This window comes from Aulonocara stuartgranti, assembly GCF_965226115.1.
Source record: "Aulonocara stuartgranti genome assembly, chromosome: 11".
Classification (NCBI taxonomy): domain Eukaryota; kingdom Metazoa; phylum Chordata; class Actinopteri; order Cichliformes; family Cichlidae; genus Aulonocara; species Aulonocara stuartgranti.
Genome location: NC_138947.1, coordinates 6,974,123 through 6,991,473, shown reverse-complemented (window position 1 = coordinate 6,991,473; position 17,351 = coordinate 6,974,123). Strand labels below are relative to the sequence as shown.

The 17,351-nt window shown below is 42.3% G+C and overlaps 1 protein-coding gene across 2 annotated transcripts; it reads right to left on the bottom strand.

The window, feature by feature from the left end:
- Positions 1-9,134: 9,134 nt before the first annotated feature.
- Positions 9,135-13,247, bottom strand: LOC309717539 (uncharacterized protein). 2 transcript variants are annotated; one of them, XM_082552197.1, is made up of 2 exons: positions 12,652-13,247; positions 9,135-12,349 (listed from the first exon to the last, which is right to left on the bottom strand). In XM_082552197.1, the coding sequence occupies exon 2, from the start codon at positions 11,519-11,521 to the stop codon at positions 9,764-9,766; it is 1,758 nt and encodes a 585-aa protein (XP_082408323.1). In that variant the 5' UTR covers positions 11,522-12,349; positions 12,652-13,247; the 3' UTR covers positions 9,135-9,763. The 2 variants fall into 2 exon arrangements, with proteins under 2 accessions (XP_082408323.1, XP_082408324.1); XM_082552198.1 differs by having other exon boundaries at positions 9,135-12,715; positions 12,812-13,247.
- Positions 13,248-17,351: the final 4,104 nt, after the last annotated feature.

The window sequence follows — 17,351 nt, the reverse complement described above, 5'->3', positions numbered from 1 at the left end:
ACTCAGACACAGACCAATGCGTTCAGAATAAAAAGTCAATAGTTTATTTTAGAGATGGCACGATACCACTTTTTTATGTCCGATACCGATACCGATATCATAAATTTGGATATCTGCCGATACCGATATGAATCCGATATAGTGTTTTTTAATCAACAAAACTGTTTTTTTAAATATCTTGCTGCATTTTGTATAAGTTCATACTCAAGTTTAAAACAACAACTACACTAAAGCTATTCTGTTATACCTGTATGCAAAAAAAAAATTTCATAGTTCAGCAATACTGATCAATCTAATAAACTTAAACCTACACCATCCTCCCTATTCTGGTATTTTAAAGAGTACTTAGCATAAATATTAAGCAACCTAACTAATAGGGTTCCAACTCCCAGCAACAACAAAAATAAATAAATAAAAAATAGGGAACCACCCCTCACGCTCCACCTCATGATGCTCCTGAAGAAATTCTATGACTCTGTTGTGGCTTCTGCTATCTTTTATGGTGTGGTCTGCTGGGGCGGCAGCATCTCTGCTGGGGACAGGAAGAGACTGAACAGGCTGATCCGAAGGGCCAGCTCTGTTCTAGGATGCCCTCTGGACCCAGTGGAGGTGGTGAGTGACAGGAGAACGGCGGCTAAGCTGTCATCCCTGATGGACAACATCTCCCACCCCATGCAGCAGACTGTGACAGCACTGAGCAGCTCCTTCAGTGGGAGACTGCGGCACCCACGGTGTGGGACGGAGAGATTTCGCAGGTCTTTCCTCCCCACTGCTGTCAGACTCCATAATAAAGACTTTAACTGATCAAGCACACACATCCATACATATGCAATAATACTAAGTGCAATAATCCTTTCTGTCATCGTTGTATTTTTACTCAGTTGTATATAGTATTTGTATTTGTATTCTATTTTTATCTTATTGTATATTTATTTTATTTTATTCTACTGTATATAGTATTTTATTTTTATTCTATTCTGTACAGTTGTGTACTGTATTTATTCTTATTGTATTCTAATTTTTGCCTCATAACTTTTGCACTGTCCACTTCCTGCTGTGACAAAACAAATTTCCCACGTGTGGGACTAATAAAGGTTATCTTATCTTATCTTATCTTATCTTATCTTATCTTATCTTAATCGACGTAATCAACCTTAATTTGATGCAGTGTGAAAAAAAATGCACAGAAATCAATTATTTTTCAAGAAATATTAAATAGATTCAACATCTTTCTTCAACAGAATTGCAGACTGCACAGATGGTACCTTCCCAAAGGAAAAAGTACTATAGCTTACTAGGGTATATATATTAGACTTAATAGTTACTATATACAGTAATGGACTTCTATTCATTTTGCATCAAATTAAAACTTTGGGTGTCAGATAATTATTTATTAAAAGCTAGACATTTTAAATGAGAATAAGAAAGAAAAGTATGTCTTTGTGCCCCCTTTTCCCTGTTAATGCCCTATCGGCCCCCCTGGCTAAACTTTGCTAGATCCGCCCCTGCACAGTTACCAGCCGTCAGCTACGTAGAAAAAGATCCTGGAGTAGAAAGTTATATTAAATACATTCTAACAACAGCTTATCAAGCTTAAACGTGCTGCTGCTGTTCAGCCGCTGGTTTCCTCTTTCTGGTGCAAAGTGGGCCAAAAGCAAACTAGAGACACGGACTCGCGACAGAAAAGCCGATCAGCTGATCGTTAAGCAGTTTCATGATTGAAGTAGCAGCAAGAAGAGGCAGTCGCTCCATATATCGCTTGTTAAGCTTAACGCAGGAATGCTTTACAAACATTCAGAGATGGACTTACACACTTGCTTTACTTCTCTCGGGATAACTTTGTCGGAGATGAAATGCCGGGTTGCTAGCGAAGCTCCACATGCTATCCAGACCACCGACAGGTCCCGCATGCCACAGCCGCTCTATCACGTGATGCATACTGCTCCGACGTGCTAACGTTCTGAGGTGAGTTATGGCGTGTTGCAAGTTTTGTGAGGTGCTTTCGTGATATTTAATGGATCGGATTACATTTTTTATTTTTCTCCGATATCCAATCGAGTAATTTAGGTCAGTATCGGACTGATACCGATACGTAATATCGGATCGGTCCATCTCTAGTTTATTTATACAGAAACACCAGATGAAGATATATACAGTGCGAGGGATCAGGGGCTCCAGGGATGCAGGGAAGGAAGGTGTTAGAGTGAATTGTTAAATGTTGTCATTTTATGCATGCCAACTCTGATGAAAGGAATTCCACTGCCCCCCTCCCCAGATCTCGAGGTTCTGGGTGGGGGGGTTGTAGTCCTTTATTACAGACACATCCTTGTGCTTTTTGATGTAAGCTTCCTGTGTTTACGACCCTTTGGTCAGCAGGACGACACACGCACATTCTTACTTAGATACAGAAGTTCACACATATACATACAATGCCTTGTCTTAGAACCATGTGGGCGTTGCTTTGCTGTGATGTGTTTTGTGTGAACTGTTTCTCAATAAAAGGCAGCGAGAGGAGGCCGGATTTGGGGTCATTTCATGGTAGACATCAACGAGGCCTTTGCAAGTGAAACGATCGATCGCTGTTGCCTTGTTTTTCTTTCACGGGAATAAGTCCTGGATACAGCGGGGTCTGAGTTTAGACCCAACAGAAGGGAAACAGGTCCAAAATACACACTCCTCTCCAGTGTTGGTCAAGTTACTTGAAAAAAGTAATCAGTAACTAATTACTGATTACTTCCCCAAAAAAGTAATCCCGTTACTTTACTGATTACTTATTTTCAAAAGTAATTAATTACTTAGTTACTTTTTAAAAACCCGATTTACAACCTGAATAGGTGATAAAGCGATAGATCTCTCAGCCCAATTCTACTTTTTCTACATAATCCATCATACAAAATGTAATCAAATGGAAAAGTATCTTTTTTTTAACTTGTTTTATCAGTTTTAATCTTTTAACTTTATGCATCAAGCAAAACTTAATTATATGCAACATTCTCTGACTTGACTAAATTAGTTTAACATTTAAACCTATTTTCTGCACATTCCAGCACATAAAATAAAATATTTTTTGTGTTTACACTCACTCTTTCAAATAGATGCAAGTAAAACACAGCAGAAAATAAATAAAGTCAAAGACTCAGCGGTCCTGTTGCTCTATTTTCACCTGTAAACCAGGACTGCGGTAGGCGGAGGTTTACCCTGGTGCAGGTGTGCCACGGTCAGTTGAAGAATCCGCGAGTTTCTCTGTGAATTTCCCATTACGTCGTTGCGCACTCGGTGCTTGCTTGGAAGTTTAGGGGTTTTTTTTCGCTGTAAAAATAAGTTTTCTTCCCACGCACAACGGACACTAATGTTTTTGTCACTTTTTATGGAATCAAACTCAAAGTAAGTGTAACACAGTAAGGGGAATTGTTGAAAAGAATATATCAATGGGCCAATAGGCTCGACTATAGGAGCACAGGGGTGTGTTCAAATGAGACACAGAGACAAGAATGTAACTCAAAAGAACCAGCCAACTTTAGTGACATAAACCATAAGGTTGACAAGCACAGGTTAAAGACACTTTACAATGGTAGAAAGGAAACTTACAAAAATTAAAAGAAAAGTAAAACACAAACTACTAAAGCAATGACTTGGCCAAGTGTTATTTTTGGTTTTCAATGTTCGGGTTTCAATGCTCGGGTGCACCCTAGTAACCTGACTCCTTAACTCTTATAGAACAGATTACACAAATCCAATGTACATTCAAATGAAAATCTCACACTCTTTTCACATGTGGAGAATGCTCTACACAACAGCTCATTATTTAAAGTCCCAAATAAAAAATGTCCAAGGAGTAAAGTCCAAAAAATTCCCAGGGTGTGAAAGAAAATAGGGATGAAAGAATGTCAGTCAGTGGTCTTATGTATAACCAGCTGTGCGTGAAAGTGTGAGTGATACAGTCCTACCACACCGCAAGGTGCAGCAGATCATCAAGTGGAAAAGAAGCGAATCTCAGTCTCTCTAAGTCCAGGTGGGAAGGCTCGCCATCTATTTCACTGGAGGAATCCTATTTCACTGGAGGAATCCACCTCAGGAACAATTCAGCATACAAAAAAAACCTGACCTGTCAACAGACAGGGTCAGAAGAGCAATTCAAATATTAATTATGCTGTTCTAGCTATAATTCACAACTTAGGATTTTGTTTAAATCACATTCAACATAAATTTGCAATAAAAATACTCAATTTTGCAAAAATAAAACATCTCTCTTACACAAACTATGCATTAAACCAAGTAAAGTCAGTGCATATGCATATATGTCGCATATGCGGCAATTATTAATCAAACAATTGAGATTAATTCAGTTTCTCAACGATAAAATGTGAAACAGACATGAACTAACTGAGACATACAACATGTGCTCACCGATCTCAGCGCATCACGGCCGAAGACAATGGCATAGTGTCTCTCGGTCGGAAAATGGAGGGCTCTAAATAACGTAATGTACAGGACATGTTGTTTTCTCTTTAATAACCGTAATACGACATGAAGGAAAAATAAACATAAGTTGCGCTTCAAGTGTTACCTTGCTTCTGGAAGCAGATTGAGATGAACTCCCAGGCAGTTGATAGCAACTAGAGCTAACAAAGGCTAACAGTTTAGCTCCACGCGGTACTTTTTAAAGTCACCAGAAAAATGCAGCATTTGCCTGCTTACTCACTGTGGCTACTTTTAACATGAAAGGTAGCTGATAACCAGTGAACTTATATGCAACACAGTTGGTTGCAACTTATATCTAATACTTTTTTTCCAGCTCAAAAGCTTCAGTCTCTCTTTTCTCCTGCCAGCACGCGACTACCTCCACACATAGCAGCAAACACAGAGCACGTAGGTGGGACATACAGCGGCAGACTGCTCTCCCATTGGTCAAAACATACTGGGACCTGTGCATTTCGATTGGTTGGGCAGGCTGTCCATCTCTCCTCATATCAGTCCTTAAAGTGGTACCCCCATTTTATGTGGGTTACACCCTCCCCTCTTGATGGTATGCCCGTCCCTGGGCATCTGCAGGGTGGCACTGAGTTACACTGCTTTGACCTTTCCAACATAATTACTAGTTGGATCTTCAAATCCATTTAAAGAGCTAGTCAATGCCTCACTTAGGCCTTGAAAAAGAGAATTCACCACCGTTATCAGAGGATTCCCAAGTGTCACATAATGCAGTCTCTTGGGCTTTGCTTGCAATCTGTTAGAACGACGAAGAGATGGCTCAGTATCTTGAAGTCCATTATTCTGGATCATCACAGGTTCAGGCTGTTCAGTAACAGGTCTGTTCACATCACTTAATCCTTCTTCACATGCTGCATCAGAGCTCGTCCCATCATCTTGAGGAGCTTCCTCAGACTGCTGCAATTCTGAACTTTGAGGAAGTCCTTTGGCTGAGTCAAGCCCATGCAATATGTTTGCTTCAGGTGAGTTGTCACGTTCAGGTGAGTTGTCACGTTCAGGTGAGTTGTCATGGTCAGGTACATCCTGAATCATTCCTTCACCTTCCTCTACAAGGGATTTAGTGGCAGGAGGATCAGGTGGAAGTGAAACTGTAGGCACCTCTGGTTCTGCTGATCTTCTGACCACACAAGGAGGTTTACTCAACTTGTGAGTTTCATGTACTGGGACATATACGTCGGACTTTGATGTAATGAGAGGGCGAAATGTCCAATCAGATACATCATCCATATCAGAGGGAATTTCATCTTCCCCCTCGACAACAGAACACTGCCTTGTTCTGGGTCTCCTGTTTGGATGGGTTTTGACTGTCTCAGGTTCTGCAGCTGCTGACAGAAATCCACATGGGAGAAGCAAGTCACGATGTAGAGTCCGCACAGGTCCATCTTTACCCTCAGGTTTAACTGTGTAGACCGGCATTTCTCCAGCTCGCTTAAGGACAATGTAAACATCCGTTTCCCACTTATCTGCCAGCTTATGTTTTCCACGCAGCTTCACATTTCGTACAAGAACTCTGTCTCCACTCTGCAATGTTGATTCAACCACTCGTCGGTCAAATCTGGCTTTGTTGCGACCTGCATTCTTTTGTGCATTATTGGTGGCAATCCGGTAGCTTTCTTCCAACCGAGATTTTAGGTTACCGACGTACTGGGAATGAGTCTGCTTAGTAGCATTAGTGGGCAACCTAAAGATTAAGTCAATGGGCAGTCTTGGTTGCCTCCCAAACATCAATTCATAGGGGGAAAATCCAGTCACGTCACTCTTCGTACAATTATAAGCATGTACCAGAGACTTGACGAAGTCTCTCCAGTGGAATTTATCTGACCGATCCAGTGTCCCAAGCATCTGGAGAAGAGTGCGGTTGAATCTCTCAACCGGATTCCCTCTAGGGTGGTAGGGGGTTGTACGCACTTTCTTCATGCCAGTAAGTTCACAGAGTTCCTTGATGGTCTTTGATTCAAAGTCAGGACCCTGATCACTAAGAAGCTTTTCGGGAAAACCATAATGGACAATGAAGTTGTCCCAGAGACACTTTGCTACAGTCTGTGCTCGTTGATTTGGAGTTGGCACTGCCACAGCATACTTTGTGAAATGGTCAGTTATGACCAATACATCTTTCGTGTTTGAGCGATCTGGCTCTATTGATAAAAAGTCCATGCACACTAGTTCGAGAGGTCTGCAGGTCTTAATGTTTATCAATGGAGCAGCTTTCTCTGGAGGTGTTTTTCGACGAATACATCGCTCACAAGATTTGACCATTTTTTCTATGGTCATGTGCATTTTCGGCCAATAAAATCTGGCCCTTGCCAAGTCTACTGTTCGTTCGACTCCAAGATGGCCCATATCATGATGAAGGCTTGTAAGTGCTGTGGCTCTTAGCTCCTCAGGGAGCACAAGCTGATATGAGGTGTTGGGACCATCTTGCCGCTTACGGTAGAGCACTCCGTTCTGTATTTCAAGCCGATTTAACTCTCTGAGTAACAGGGGAAGTTCTGGTAGCTCTAACCTAAGGCTGGGAGGTGGAGTTTCGCCAGTCTCCAAGAGTACAATCACTGCATTGATAGCAGGGTCCAATGTCTGCTTTTGCCTCAACTCCTTCTCAGAAATTGAGTGGACAATGGGAAGCCCATCCACTTGCTCCTGTTGGAAGCAGTCAGGAATAGCTGTGGACTGGTGAGTGAGGGATTCAACTAAGGTCAACCCAGAAGTGGTGGATCCAACATTAGCTACGGCTGAGGTGACCATATGGCGCTCACAAATAGCCTGAATTACATCCAAGGGAACAGTCTCTGGACTCTCAGGGTTGCTCAGATGGTACAGTGTGAACTGCCGGATTCTCTCACTCTCCTTCTTAGATGCATAATCATCCTCTGGTGGACTGTGAGGACGGCGCAAGAGCGCATCAGCATCCAGATTTTGTTTTCCCGCTCTGTACTGAAGACTAAATGAATAGGTGGAAAGACTGGACAGCCACCTATACCCTGTTGCATCAAGCTTTGCAGAGGTCAAGATGTATGTAAGAGGGTTGCTGTCAGTCACTACTACAAAGTCTGTACCATATAGGTAGTCAGAGAATTTTTCCGTGACTGCCCACTTAAGGGCCAAAAACTCCAGCTTATGGGCTGGGTACTTCCTCTCACTCTTTGAAAGACCACGACTTGCAAAAGCTATGACCCTGGACTGTCCATCTTGTACCTGATATAAGGCAGCACCAAGGCCGATGGTACTGGCGTCCGTATGTAAAACATATGGAAGCTGGGGGTCTGCAAATCCCAAGATTGGAGCGGAGGTTAGCTTTGCTATTATTTGGTCAAAGGCCTCCTGACATTGAGGTGTCCAACGCTGACCAAAAGGTTCCTTTGGGTTGCGATACTCTGAATTTGCGTGTGTCCTTGGCTTGTTGTTCCGCTTCCTAATTGGTGGGTAGCCCGAGGTTAGTTCGTTAAGTGGTCTGACAATGATAGAGTAGCCCTGAATAAACCTTCGATAATATCCAGCAAATCCTAAAAAGGACTGAAGTTCCTTAAGATTTGTGGGGATAGGCCAGGTCTTTAAGGCCTCAACTTTGTCAGGGTCAGTCTCTACTCCTCTTGCGGAAACAATGTGACCAAGGTATTTTACCGAGGTCTGAAAGAATTTGCACTTTTCTGGTGCCAGTTTCAAGCCATATGACATCAGTCGTTGCAGGACATGTTTCAAACGCTGTTCATGTTCCTCCAGGGATGATGAGAAGACAATCAGGTCATCAATGAACACCAGAACCTCTTTGAGATTCATATCTCCTACACACTTCTCCATCAATCTCTGGAACGTCGAAGGCGCATTTGTGATCCCCTGGGGCATCCTATTAAATTCCCAAATCCAAGTGGGCAAACAAATGCGGTCTTATTCTTGTCCGCTTCCTCCATCTCGACCTGGTAGTATCCGGACTTGAGGTCTAGGACCGAAAACCACTTAGAACCTGCAAGAGCACTGAATGCATCTTCCAATTTTGGAAGGGCATAAGCGTCTTTGATGGTCTGCAGGTTCAGCTTTCTGTAGTCTACACACAGACGAACAGAGCCATTCTTTTTACGAACGACAACAATGGGGGAAGCAAACGGGGACTCAGATTCTCGTATAACACCAGAATCAAGGAGTTCCTGTAGATGTTGTCTCACAGCATCCACATCATTGGGGTGTATGGGACGTGCTCTCTGTTTAAAGGGTGTCGCATCACTGAGTTTGATATGGTGTTTGACTTTGTCAGTGTGTCCAAAGTCCAATTCGTTCTGAGAGAAGACATTTGGCATGTCGTTTAACATGTTTGTAACTCGCTCCTTCCATTCAGTGGGTAAGGGCGAATCTCCAAAATCAAAGCTCAGTTCTGAGGAAGACTTAGCTTGAAATTTAGAGCAGTCTGGTTCTCTGACAGTTTGCTCTTTGTGTAGCACTTGCAAGATAGCATTAACATCTGCCAAAGGTGTTTTGGGGGGTATGACAATGTCATGGTTGGTTTCATTTCTCACTACGACAGGGAGAAGACACTGACGTTTGCGTGGTAAAGTGACTGCAATTGCTGAAACTAGCAAGCCATTTGGTAGTGAAGAGGCTGAAGGATGTTCAAGGACAACATCTCTTTGCATGTTCACGGGATCTACATTGACAGAGGCCTCCAGGACAACAGTCTGTCCTGCAGGAACGACTGCAGGCATCTTACCTGTCAGTTTTGCACAACCAAGGCTACCAGAGTTAAAGTTTCTTTGTCGCATCTCAAGTATTTGGAGAACTGCTTGATACCCATTAAACAAAGGCTGAAAGGGTGAAAGCTTCTGGTAATTAGCATAGAGGGCATCAAGGGTGTTTGTGCCTATGAGTACCTGCTCATGGGCTGTAGAGCGGAGATGGGGGATAACCAAGGCCAGAGTGTGAACATCAATATCAGAGCCTACAAACTCTTTAGGAAAGGTGATGGTAAGCTCAACATATCCTAAGTAAGGGACAGACTGGCCATTGGCACCCTCCACTTCAAGCAACTCATTTAAGGGATGAATGGTCAGATCTGCAAGATGTTCTTCATAAAAAGACTGGGGTACAGTTGTGACTTGTGAACCCGTGTCCAAAAGACAGTTTGTGTCTCTTCCTGCAATAGTTACTTGAGCTGTGGTCTTAGTTCCTACAAGGCCATGTGGAAATTTTGATCCTTCCACTTTAACGTTTTTAATGGCAGGTTTCAGGATTTTGGGACTGACATTGCAAGACTCCACTCCCATATGTCCCTCTATGGGAGTAGGCTTCAGTTTAAATGTGCCTCACTTCGAGAAGCATTAGAGGCTTCCCAAGCAGCCTGTTTTTCTTTCAGCTGTCTTTTCTTAGCTGCTACAAGGGAAGGGTTTGGCGCTTTATCACAAACTGAGACGACATGGCCATCCTCCCCACACTGGAAACAGTACCATGGACGTGGTCTACTGTTAGCTTTAAATGTGGAGGGATGCTGACTGGCCACTTTTGGTTTCACACCGTGGGTGTCAGGTGTGACGGACCTCGCTTTTTGCTGCTTAGGTTGTTTCGTCTTGTGATTCTCAGATACAAGACTGTTAAGCTGAATGCTGAGGTCAGCAACTTGTTGCTTTAGCGTCTCAAGATCAGATTTGTCCACCAGATTATTGGTGGTGTGTGCGAGTTGCACGTGTGACGTGGCGTGCTGCTTTCTAGAGTTTTGGGCAGACTTAGCATGACTAAAATGCTGCCTCATGCGGCTCAGTTTTGCAGCCTGTTTATCTTCTTCTGTCCTAAGAAGAAGCAGCAGCTCTGCAAAGGAAGGTGGGTTTTCTTTTTTTTGTTCTAGCTGAAGATCGATTATTAGTGCATTCTCCCAACAACCTCGAATGAACTGCTTTAAGAGCTGTTGGTTAAAATCATGAGCGGACACACCACCACGTCTCATGGCTCTACTTAATGCAGTGTGCAGCCTCTGCAGGAAAACAGAAGCTCTCTCTCCATCATTTTGAAATGTGCTCATGAACCTAGCATGCAGCTCATCACCATCTTCGACTGTTCCGTAGGCAGAGTCAAGCAACTCAAGATAAGCAGAGGGTCTAGACTGTGGACTCAGATGTTTAATCATCTCAGAAGCAGGAGGAAGCAGACTGTCAAGTATACGATGTGTGCAGTGCAGATCAGACACAGAAGGATCTCTAATAAGGATTTCAACACTAGCTCGCCACGTATCATAATCTGCCTCATGGCTAGGACGTGGGCTCTTGCCCGAATAAGCCCTGAGTCTACCAGATGATGCGAACTGGGGTGAGCTCTCATTGCTGCGCACTACATGCTCAACAACTACTCGCTGAACAGCAGTTGGATTAACATCAATTATGGGGCTAGAAGCGGCCCCAGAAGAAGCTGGAAGAGTCTGTGAGGGGCTGAAATCAGTCAGGTTTTCACTGAAATTGGGAGAGGTAAGAGATTTACTTGCGTTATTTGGTGATGTCAAAACTGTGGAGTCTAGAGGTACACCTGATTGAGGGTCCTCAGAAAATGAAACGTCTCCCTTGCTGGTTAAGTCTTTCTGTGGAAGTGGGCTCTGTACAGTTGAGGATTCTGGACCAGTTTGAGATGACTGGGAAATAGCACTTCCTGCCGATGAAACCAGATTTTTAAGTTCTTCCTTTAACATCTCCTCTAATGAATTTCCACTCAGTTTGGCAATTTCACGGAGCTGTTCCATGTACATTTTAGTGGCTTTGTTTCTGGCATCAAGGGAGTAAACACTTCCTAAGGCCTTTAACTCATACACGATGCCTGCTTGGGTTGTACTTGGAAGCCGCAGAGGTAACAGTGGCTCCAATGTGTGCATGGCAGTCTCATGTGTAAACTCGATGATCATGTGCTTATGGTAATCTGACTCAGGATCGTCTAGACGAAAGTAACGGTTGATGGAACCATATTTTTGGAGGAAAGTGGACACTTCCTCATCAGTCTCTGATCCTGTGATCCCACTAACAACTACAGAATTGGGAATTCTGACGGATTCACTTAGCACAACATCCATTTTCTCTCTAGAAGTTATAGCTCAGATTAAGCACTTTTAAACACCACACACAAATTGTCTAGCACTTAAACACACACAACCATGCTCCTGGCTGGCTCGCCAAAGCTCTCACTGTAACACAGTAAGGGGAATTGTTGAAAAGAATATATCAATGGGCCAATAGGCTCGACTATAGGAGCACAGGGGTGTGTTCAAATGAGACACAGAGACAAGAATGTAACTCAAAAGAACCAGCCAACTTTAGTGACATAAACCATAAGGTTGACAAGCACAGGTTAAAGACACTTTACAATGGTAGAAAGGAAACTTACAAAAATTAAAAGAAAAGTAAAACACAAACTACTAAAGCAATGACTTGGCCAAGTGTTATTTTTGGTTTTCAATGTTCGGGTTTCAATGCTCGGGTGCACCCTAGTAACCTGACTCCTTAACTCTTATAGAACAGATTACACAAATCCAATGTACATTCAAATGAAAATCTCACACTCTTTTCACATGTGGAGAATGCTCTACACAACAGCTCATTATTTAAAGTCCCAAATAAAAAATGTCCAAGGAGTAAAGTCCAAAAAATTCCCAGGGTGTGAAAGAAAATAGGGATGAAAGAATGTCAGTCAGTGGTCTTATGTATAACCAGCTGTGCGTGAAAGTGTGAGTGATACAGTCCTACCACACCGCAAGGTGCAGCAGATCATCAAGTGGAAAAGAAGCGAATCTCAGTCTCTCTAAGTCCAGGTGGGAAGGCTCGCCATCTATTTCACTGGAGGAATCCTATTTCACTGGAGGAATCCACCTCAGGAACAATTCAGCATACAAAAAAAACCTGACCTGTCAACAGACAGGGTCAGAAGAGCAATTCAAATATTAATTATGCTGTTCTAGCTATAATTCACAACTTAGGATTTTGTTTAAATCACATTCAACATAAATTTGCAATAAAAATACTCAATTTTGCAAAAATAAAACATCTCTCTTACACAAACTATGCATTAAACCAAGTAAAGTCAGTGCATATGCATATATGTCGCATATGCGGCAATTATTAATCAAACAATTGAGATTAATTCAGTTTCTCAACGATAAAATGTGAAACAGACATGAACTAACTGAGACATACAACATGTGCTCACCGATCTCAGCGCATCACGGCCGAAGACAATGGCATAGTGTCTCTCGGTCGGAAAATGCAGGGCTCTAAATAACGTAATGTACAGGACATGTTGTTTTCTCTTTAATAACCGTAATACGACATGAAGGAAAAATAAACATAAGTTGCGCTTCAAGTGTTACCTTGCTTCTGGAAGCAGATTGAGATGAACTCCCAGGCAGTTGATAGCAACTAGAGCTAACAAAGGCTAACAGTTTAGCTCCACGCGGTACTTTTTAAAGTCACCAGAAAAATGCAGCATTTGCCTGCTTACTCACTGTGGCTACTTTTAACATGAAAGGTAGCTGATAACCAGTGAACTTATATGCAACACAGTTGGTTGCAACTTATATCTAATACTTTTTTTCCAGCTCAAAAGCTTCAGTCTCTCTTTTCTCCTGCCAGCACGCGACTACCTCCACACATAGCAGCAAACACAGAGCACGTAGGTGGGACATACAGCGGCAGACTGCTCTCCCATTGGTCAAAACATACTGGGACCTGTGCATTTCGATTGGTTGGGCAGGCTGTCCATCTCTCCTCATATCAGTCCTTAAAGTGGTACCCCCATTTTATGTGGGTTACATAAGGTCAGTACTTCCACGCTTTAAACGCTGCACGCTCATACTCTCTCCCACAATCGATATGTGATCCATTGTTGATCTGCACACAGCTGTTGTGACGGTTTTAGTAACGCAGTAACGCAGCGTTACTACGGGAAAGTAACGGTAATCTAATTACCGTTTTTGCAATAGTAATCCCTTACTTTACTCGTTACTTGAAAAAAGTAATCAGATTACAGTAACGCATTACAAGTAACGCGTTACTGCCCATCTCTGCTCCTCTCCAAACTCCTCTTCACGCACTCGTGCTCACACTCCAAAAAACTCCACACCAGACTTCCAGACTCTCAGATAGGACAGGAAACAGGGATAAGTCCAGGAACCAAATTTTTAAAAAAAGATACAATCAGAAAACACTAGTGATGGCCCGCTTGAAGCTGACGCTCCGGAGCGTGTGTCGAAAAAAACAACACACTGGTTCAGAAGCACTGTGTCGAGGCTTGCTTCGTTTGGCAAAAGTCATGTGACCAGTGACGTCCAAAGCTTCATTCCGCACGTAACTGCTTCGGTACCTGATTCAAACGGATATAAGGAAGTGAATCATCCACGGGATTCGTGGAGTGTGTTGATGGTGACAGATAGCGACGAGGTGATCATTCCACTGACAGATATGGAGCCAGCGAGGAAGAGAGGACGTTATGGCGTGTGGAAATATTTTGAGTTGATTTTGCTCAATTCATTTTATCTGCCGAAGTGAAAAACTTGAAATGTCCAAAATCATGTTTTCATAATGGAAATATCATTACAGCATATGACTTTAGGAACACTTCCATGTGAATTAAAGCTAATGAAGACTACAAAAATGTATTTGGCACTATACGTACATTACATTGCTACAGTTTAGAAAATCTTTTTGTTTATTGTTTTTAGGTGATAGTCTGCAGGACCCAGGAATACCTGCATATCTACCAGCTTGCAGTGTGGTTCCTGCACTCCACAGCCTCTTCTGTTCCATGCAAGTGGAACCAAGTCACTATCCCGGAAAGAGCTGAGGAGAGCCCCAGATGAGGGGTCACTCAATAGCCGCGGGGCAGAAGCCAGGGGGGGTTGCTGTGACGTGCCCGTGAGCTCCGCCGTCAACCAGCTGTGCCAGAGTGACCGAGCCCCAGGAGCTCCACCTCTTCAGTGCAAATCTCCTTACTTATCCAGTCCAAGAACAACTAGTTGTAGATTCTGGTGAGGTGGATCTGTGAGCTGGTGTGTCATTCACTCATGGCATACAGTTTGCCGTCATCCATGTACGGGAGGGGACTGACAGTCACTTCACTGCTGAATCAGTATCCATATCTGTTGTTAGTGATGAGCTGGCTTGGGCATAGAGACCCAGCAGAACAGTAGCAAGGACAGTGAATCACCAGCTTAATTAACCTTGCATACACAGCTGTGGTTCTGTGAGCTTTGCAAAGTGTCTTTTTCACTTGTTACTTATTTATTTATTTGCCTGTCCCATTCGGCACTGTAGCAATCAGAATTGTTGTCTGAAAGCCAAGAAAAGATTTTTCCAAATTCTTAATTATTTGTTTGATTTTTTTTTTTTTTTACTTTTAAGTTTTTACAAACGGAACAGACATGGCTGGAGGATAGGACAGGGAAAGATGTAGACAAGAGAAGTTCAAGAAAAGGTCCCAGACATCTAAAGGCCCTCCAGAGCGCGAGAGCCCAAGGAGGACCACTGGAGGGGCGGCCGCGCCACCCTCCTGGAACGGCCTGAGGAGATCCTCAGACTGGGCGTCACCCATCAGCCGCGGCGCTAAAGCTACAGGGAGCTGCGGCAATGTACCCGCAGGCTCTGCCAGCTGCGCCAGAGCGGACTGAGCCCCGGGACCAGAGGCTGAAGGGGCCCCCCACCCTTCAGGAGGGGCCTGACCAAGCCATGAGCGCCAGGCCCCGCCAAGCAGCCACTGCAAGTGAGCCAGCCACCAGCAGGGAGTGTGGTGGCTGGCTCAACGTGGAGACAAACAGAAATGAACACTGTCTTCTTGTCTTTTTCACTTGTTAAATATCAGTGTGGGATTTATTTTCAAGATAGACATCCAACATTTCAGTATAGAGTCATTTGGATTACTGAGCGTATTGCTGCTGTCACTGGGAATAAGAAGCTCAGTCGTCTGAGCAGCAAATATTGGAAAAATCACATTTTATTTTTTACCCTAATTTGTTTTAAGCTACTCACATATTCAATATAAAAGTCTTTATAAAGAAAAGGAAAAGTCTAAAAGAAACAGTTGTCGTCTTGTTAAGGTTCAAATATTTGCACACAACAATCACCCCCTTTATGCACTTTAACATACTTAGATTCAGCATAAGATATTAACCCCCTTACAACAACATATCATCACTAAACTATAAATTTCCTATCCAAATCTGCACTCCTGAACAGTCTGCTATACTTCCTCTCCTGAAAACCTCAGTCACACACACACACACACACACAGGAAGCTTCTTCGTCACCACTTACTCCAGCTAATTTGCATACTGAGTCATATCTCAAGAAGTTGCCGTAACAAGAGAAACACATGTTTAAACATTACCAACTTATTAAATTATTTTATTTCTTTCTACAGTGATCACTGGTTTTGATCACTCAGTACCAGGGCACTCCTAAGTCACTCTTTTAAAACTACTTCAATCACTTTTCTTTTTTCATAACTCATTCCCTTGTCATAAAGCTTCTTTTGGGCTATTCCTCAACTTCAAACTCAAGTGTATTTTATTAAACTTTCACAGCATTCTGTCACTCATACAAATAGCAAGCTGATCTTCATTGCGTATGTTTGTGTTCTTAGCCAGGTTTAATCAATGTCTATGCATTAATCTTCATGTCATGAGCTTGTCCTTGTAAGGTTAATGCATTTTCTGCTTATGTATGTGAATTTGCATATGTTGCAAATAAGTTGACGGAAATGCTTCGTGGTCTCTTCCAGGGACAAAGGCTCATTCTCTTTGGGCCCGAAGATCTTTGGGAAGAAGGAAGGGATGAGACGACCCAGGGCTAAGTTAGCATCTGTCACAGTCAGAGGTCTGCAAGTGTTTCAGACTCCTCCACAATTCTCCACTTAAACAGTCAGTTTTCTCTTTCCCAAAATTTGCTAACCCAAATTTTAAGTTCCCACCTTAAATAACAGCATTCCTGGTCCTCAAACATAGGTCAGAGTTTGATTGTGAGGTTCAGGGACAGGGACACATGGCGCTGTGAACAATTCAACCAGAAACTTGCCTTAACATGTCCAGTCATATTAACCTATAAGTTTCTTCCGACCACTGCATGTGGAGAATTGATCCAGGTTTGTTTCGCCCCTGAAGAAACACAACTGAGACATTTTCATTATTATCATGAGGCATCTGAATGCAATATCAATGCTGTAGATTATATTATTAATGCAATGGTAATGATGATGATTATTAACAATAGCAGCAAAATAATTTCCCTGATCTCCACACTCTTCAGTGAATAATGCTCATAACTTGTGACATGAGCTGTGTGTAGTGATGGTAAATTCGATTCTTTTTACTGAATCGAGTTTTAATGAGTCACTCACCAAAGTGAATCGGGGTTTTTGAGTCATTTGATTCACTGAGTCAGTTGACCAGAGAGTGCAAAAAATTTACATTTTCACTCAAACTTAATTTGTTTCTCTTTTCATGTAAATCCCACTGCTAAGATGAATGATTCTAAAAAAAAACCAACTATTTTATAGAGCAAAAAAAGAGCAAAAACATTTCTAAAATTAAGCAATTTCCTATCAAAATTGCTTAATAAACATTTATTTTGTTTATTTTTATTTTATTAGTATTTTCCTTAAATGTGTTAAATATATATTTTCTCATCGAAATGTCCACTGAGCTGCCAGGGGGCGGTAATGCACCTTAATATTGGTTGCCAACCAAGAAGAAGAAGAAGAAGAAGCTGTTTTTTTTTTTGTTTTTTTTTTCCAAAAATTTTAACTTTATTAAGAAACAGTATACAGAACATGTATACAATCAGAACAAAATTAACATATGCCAGGGGGTGTAATACAAAGAATTACAAACATTCAAATAATTTGTAATTACTACAAAT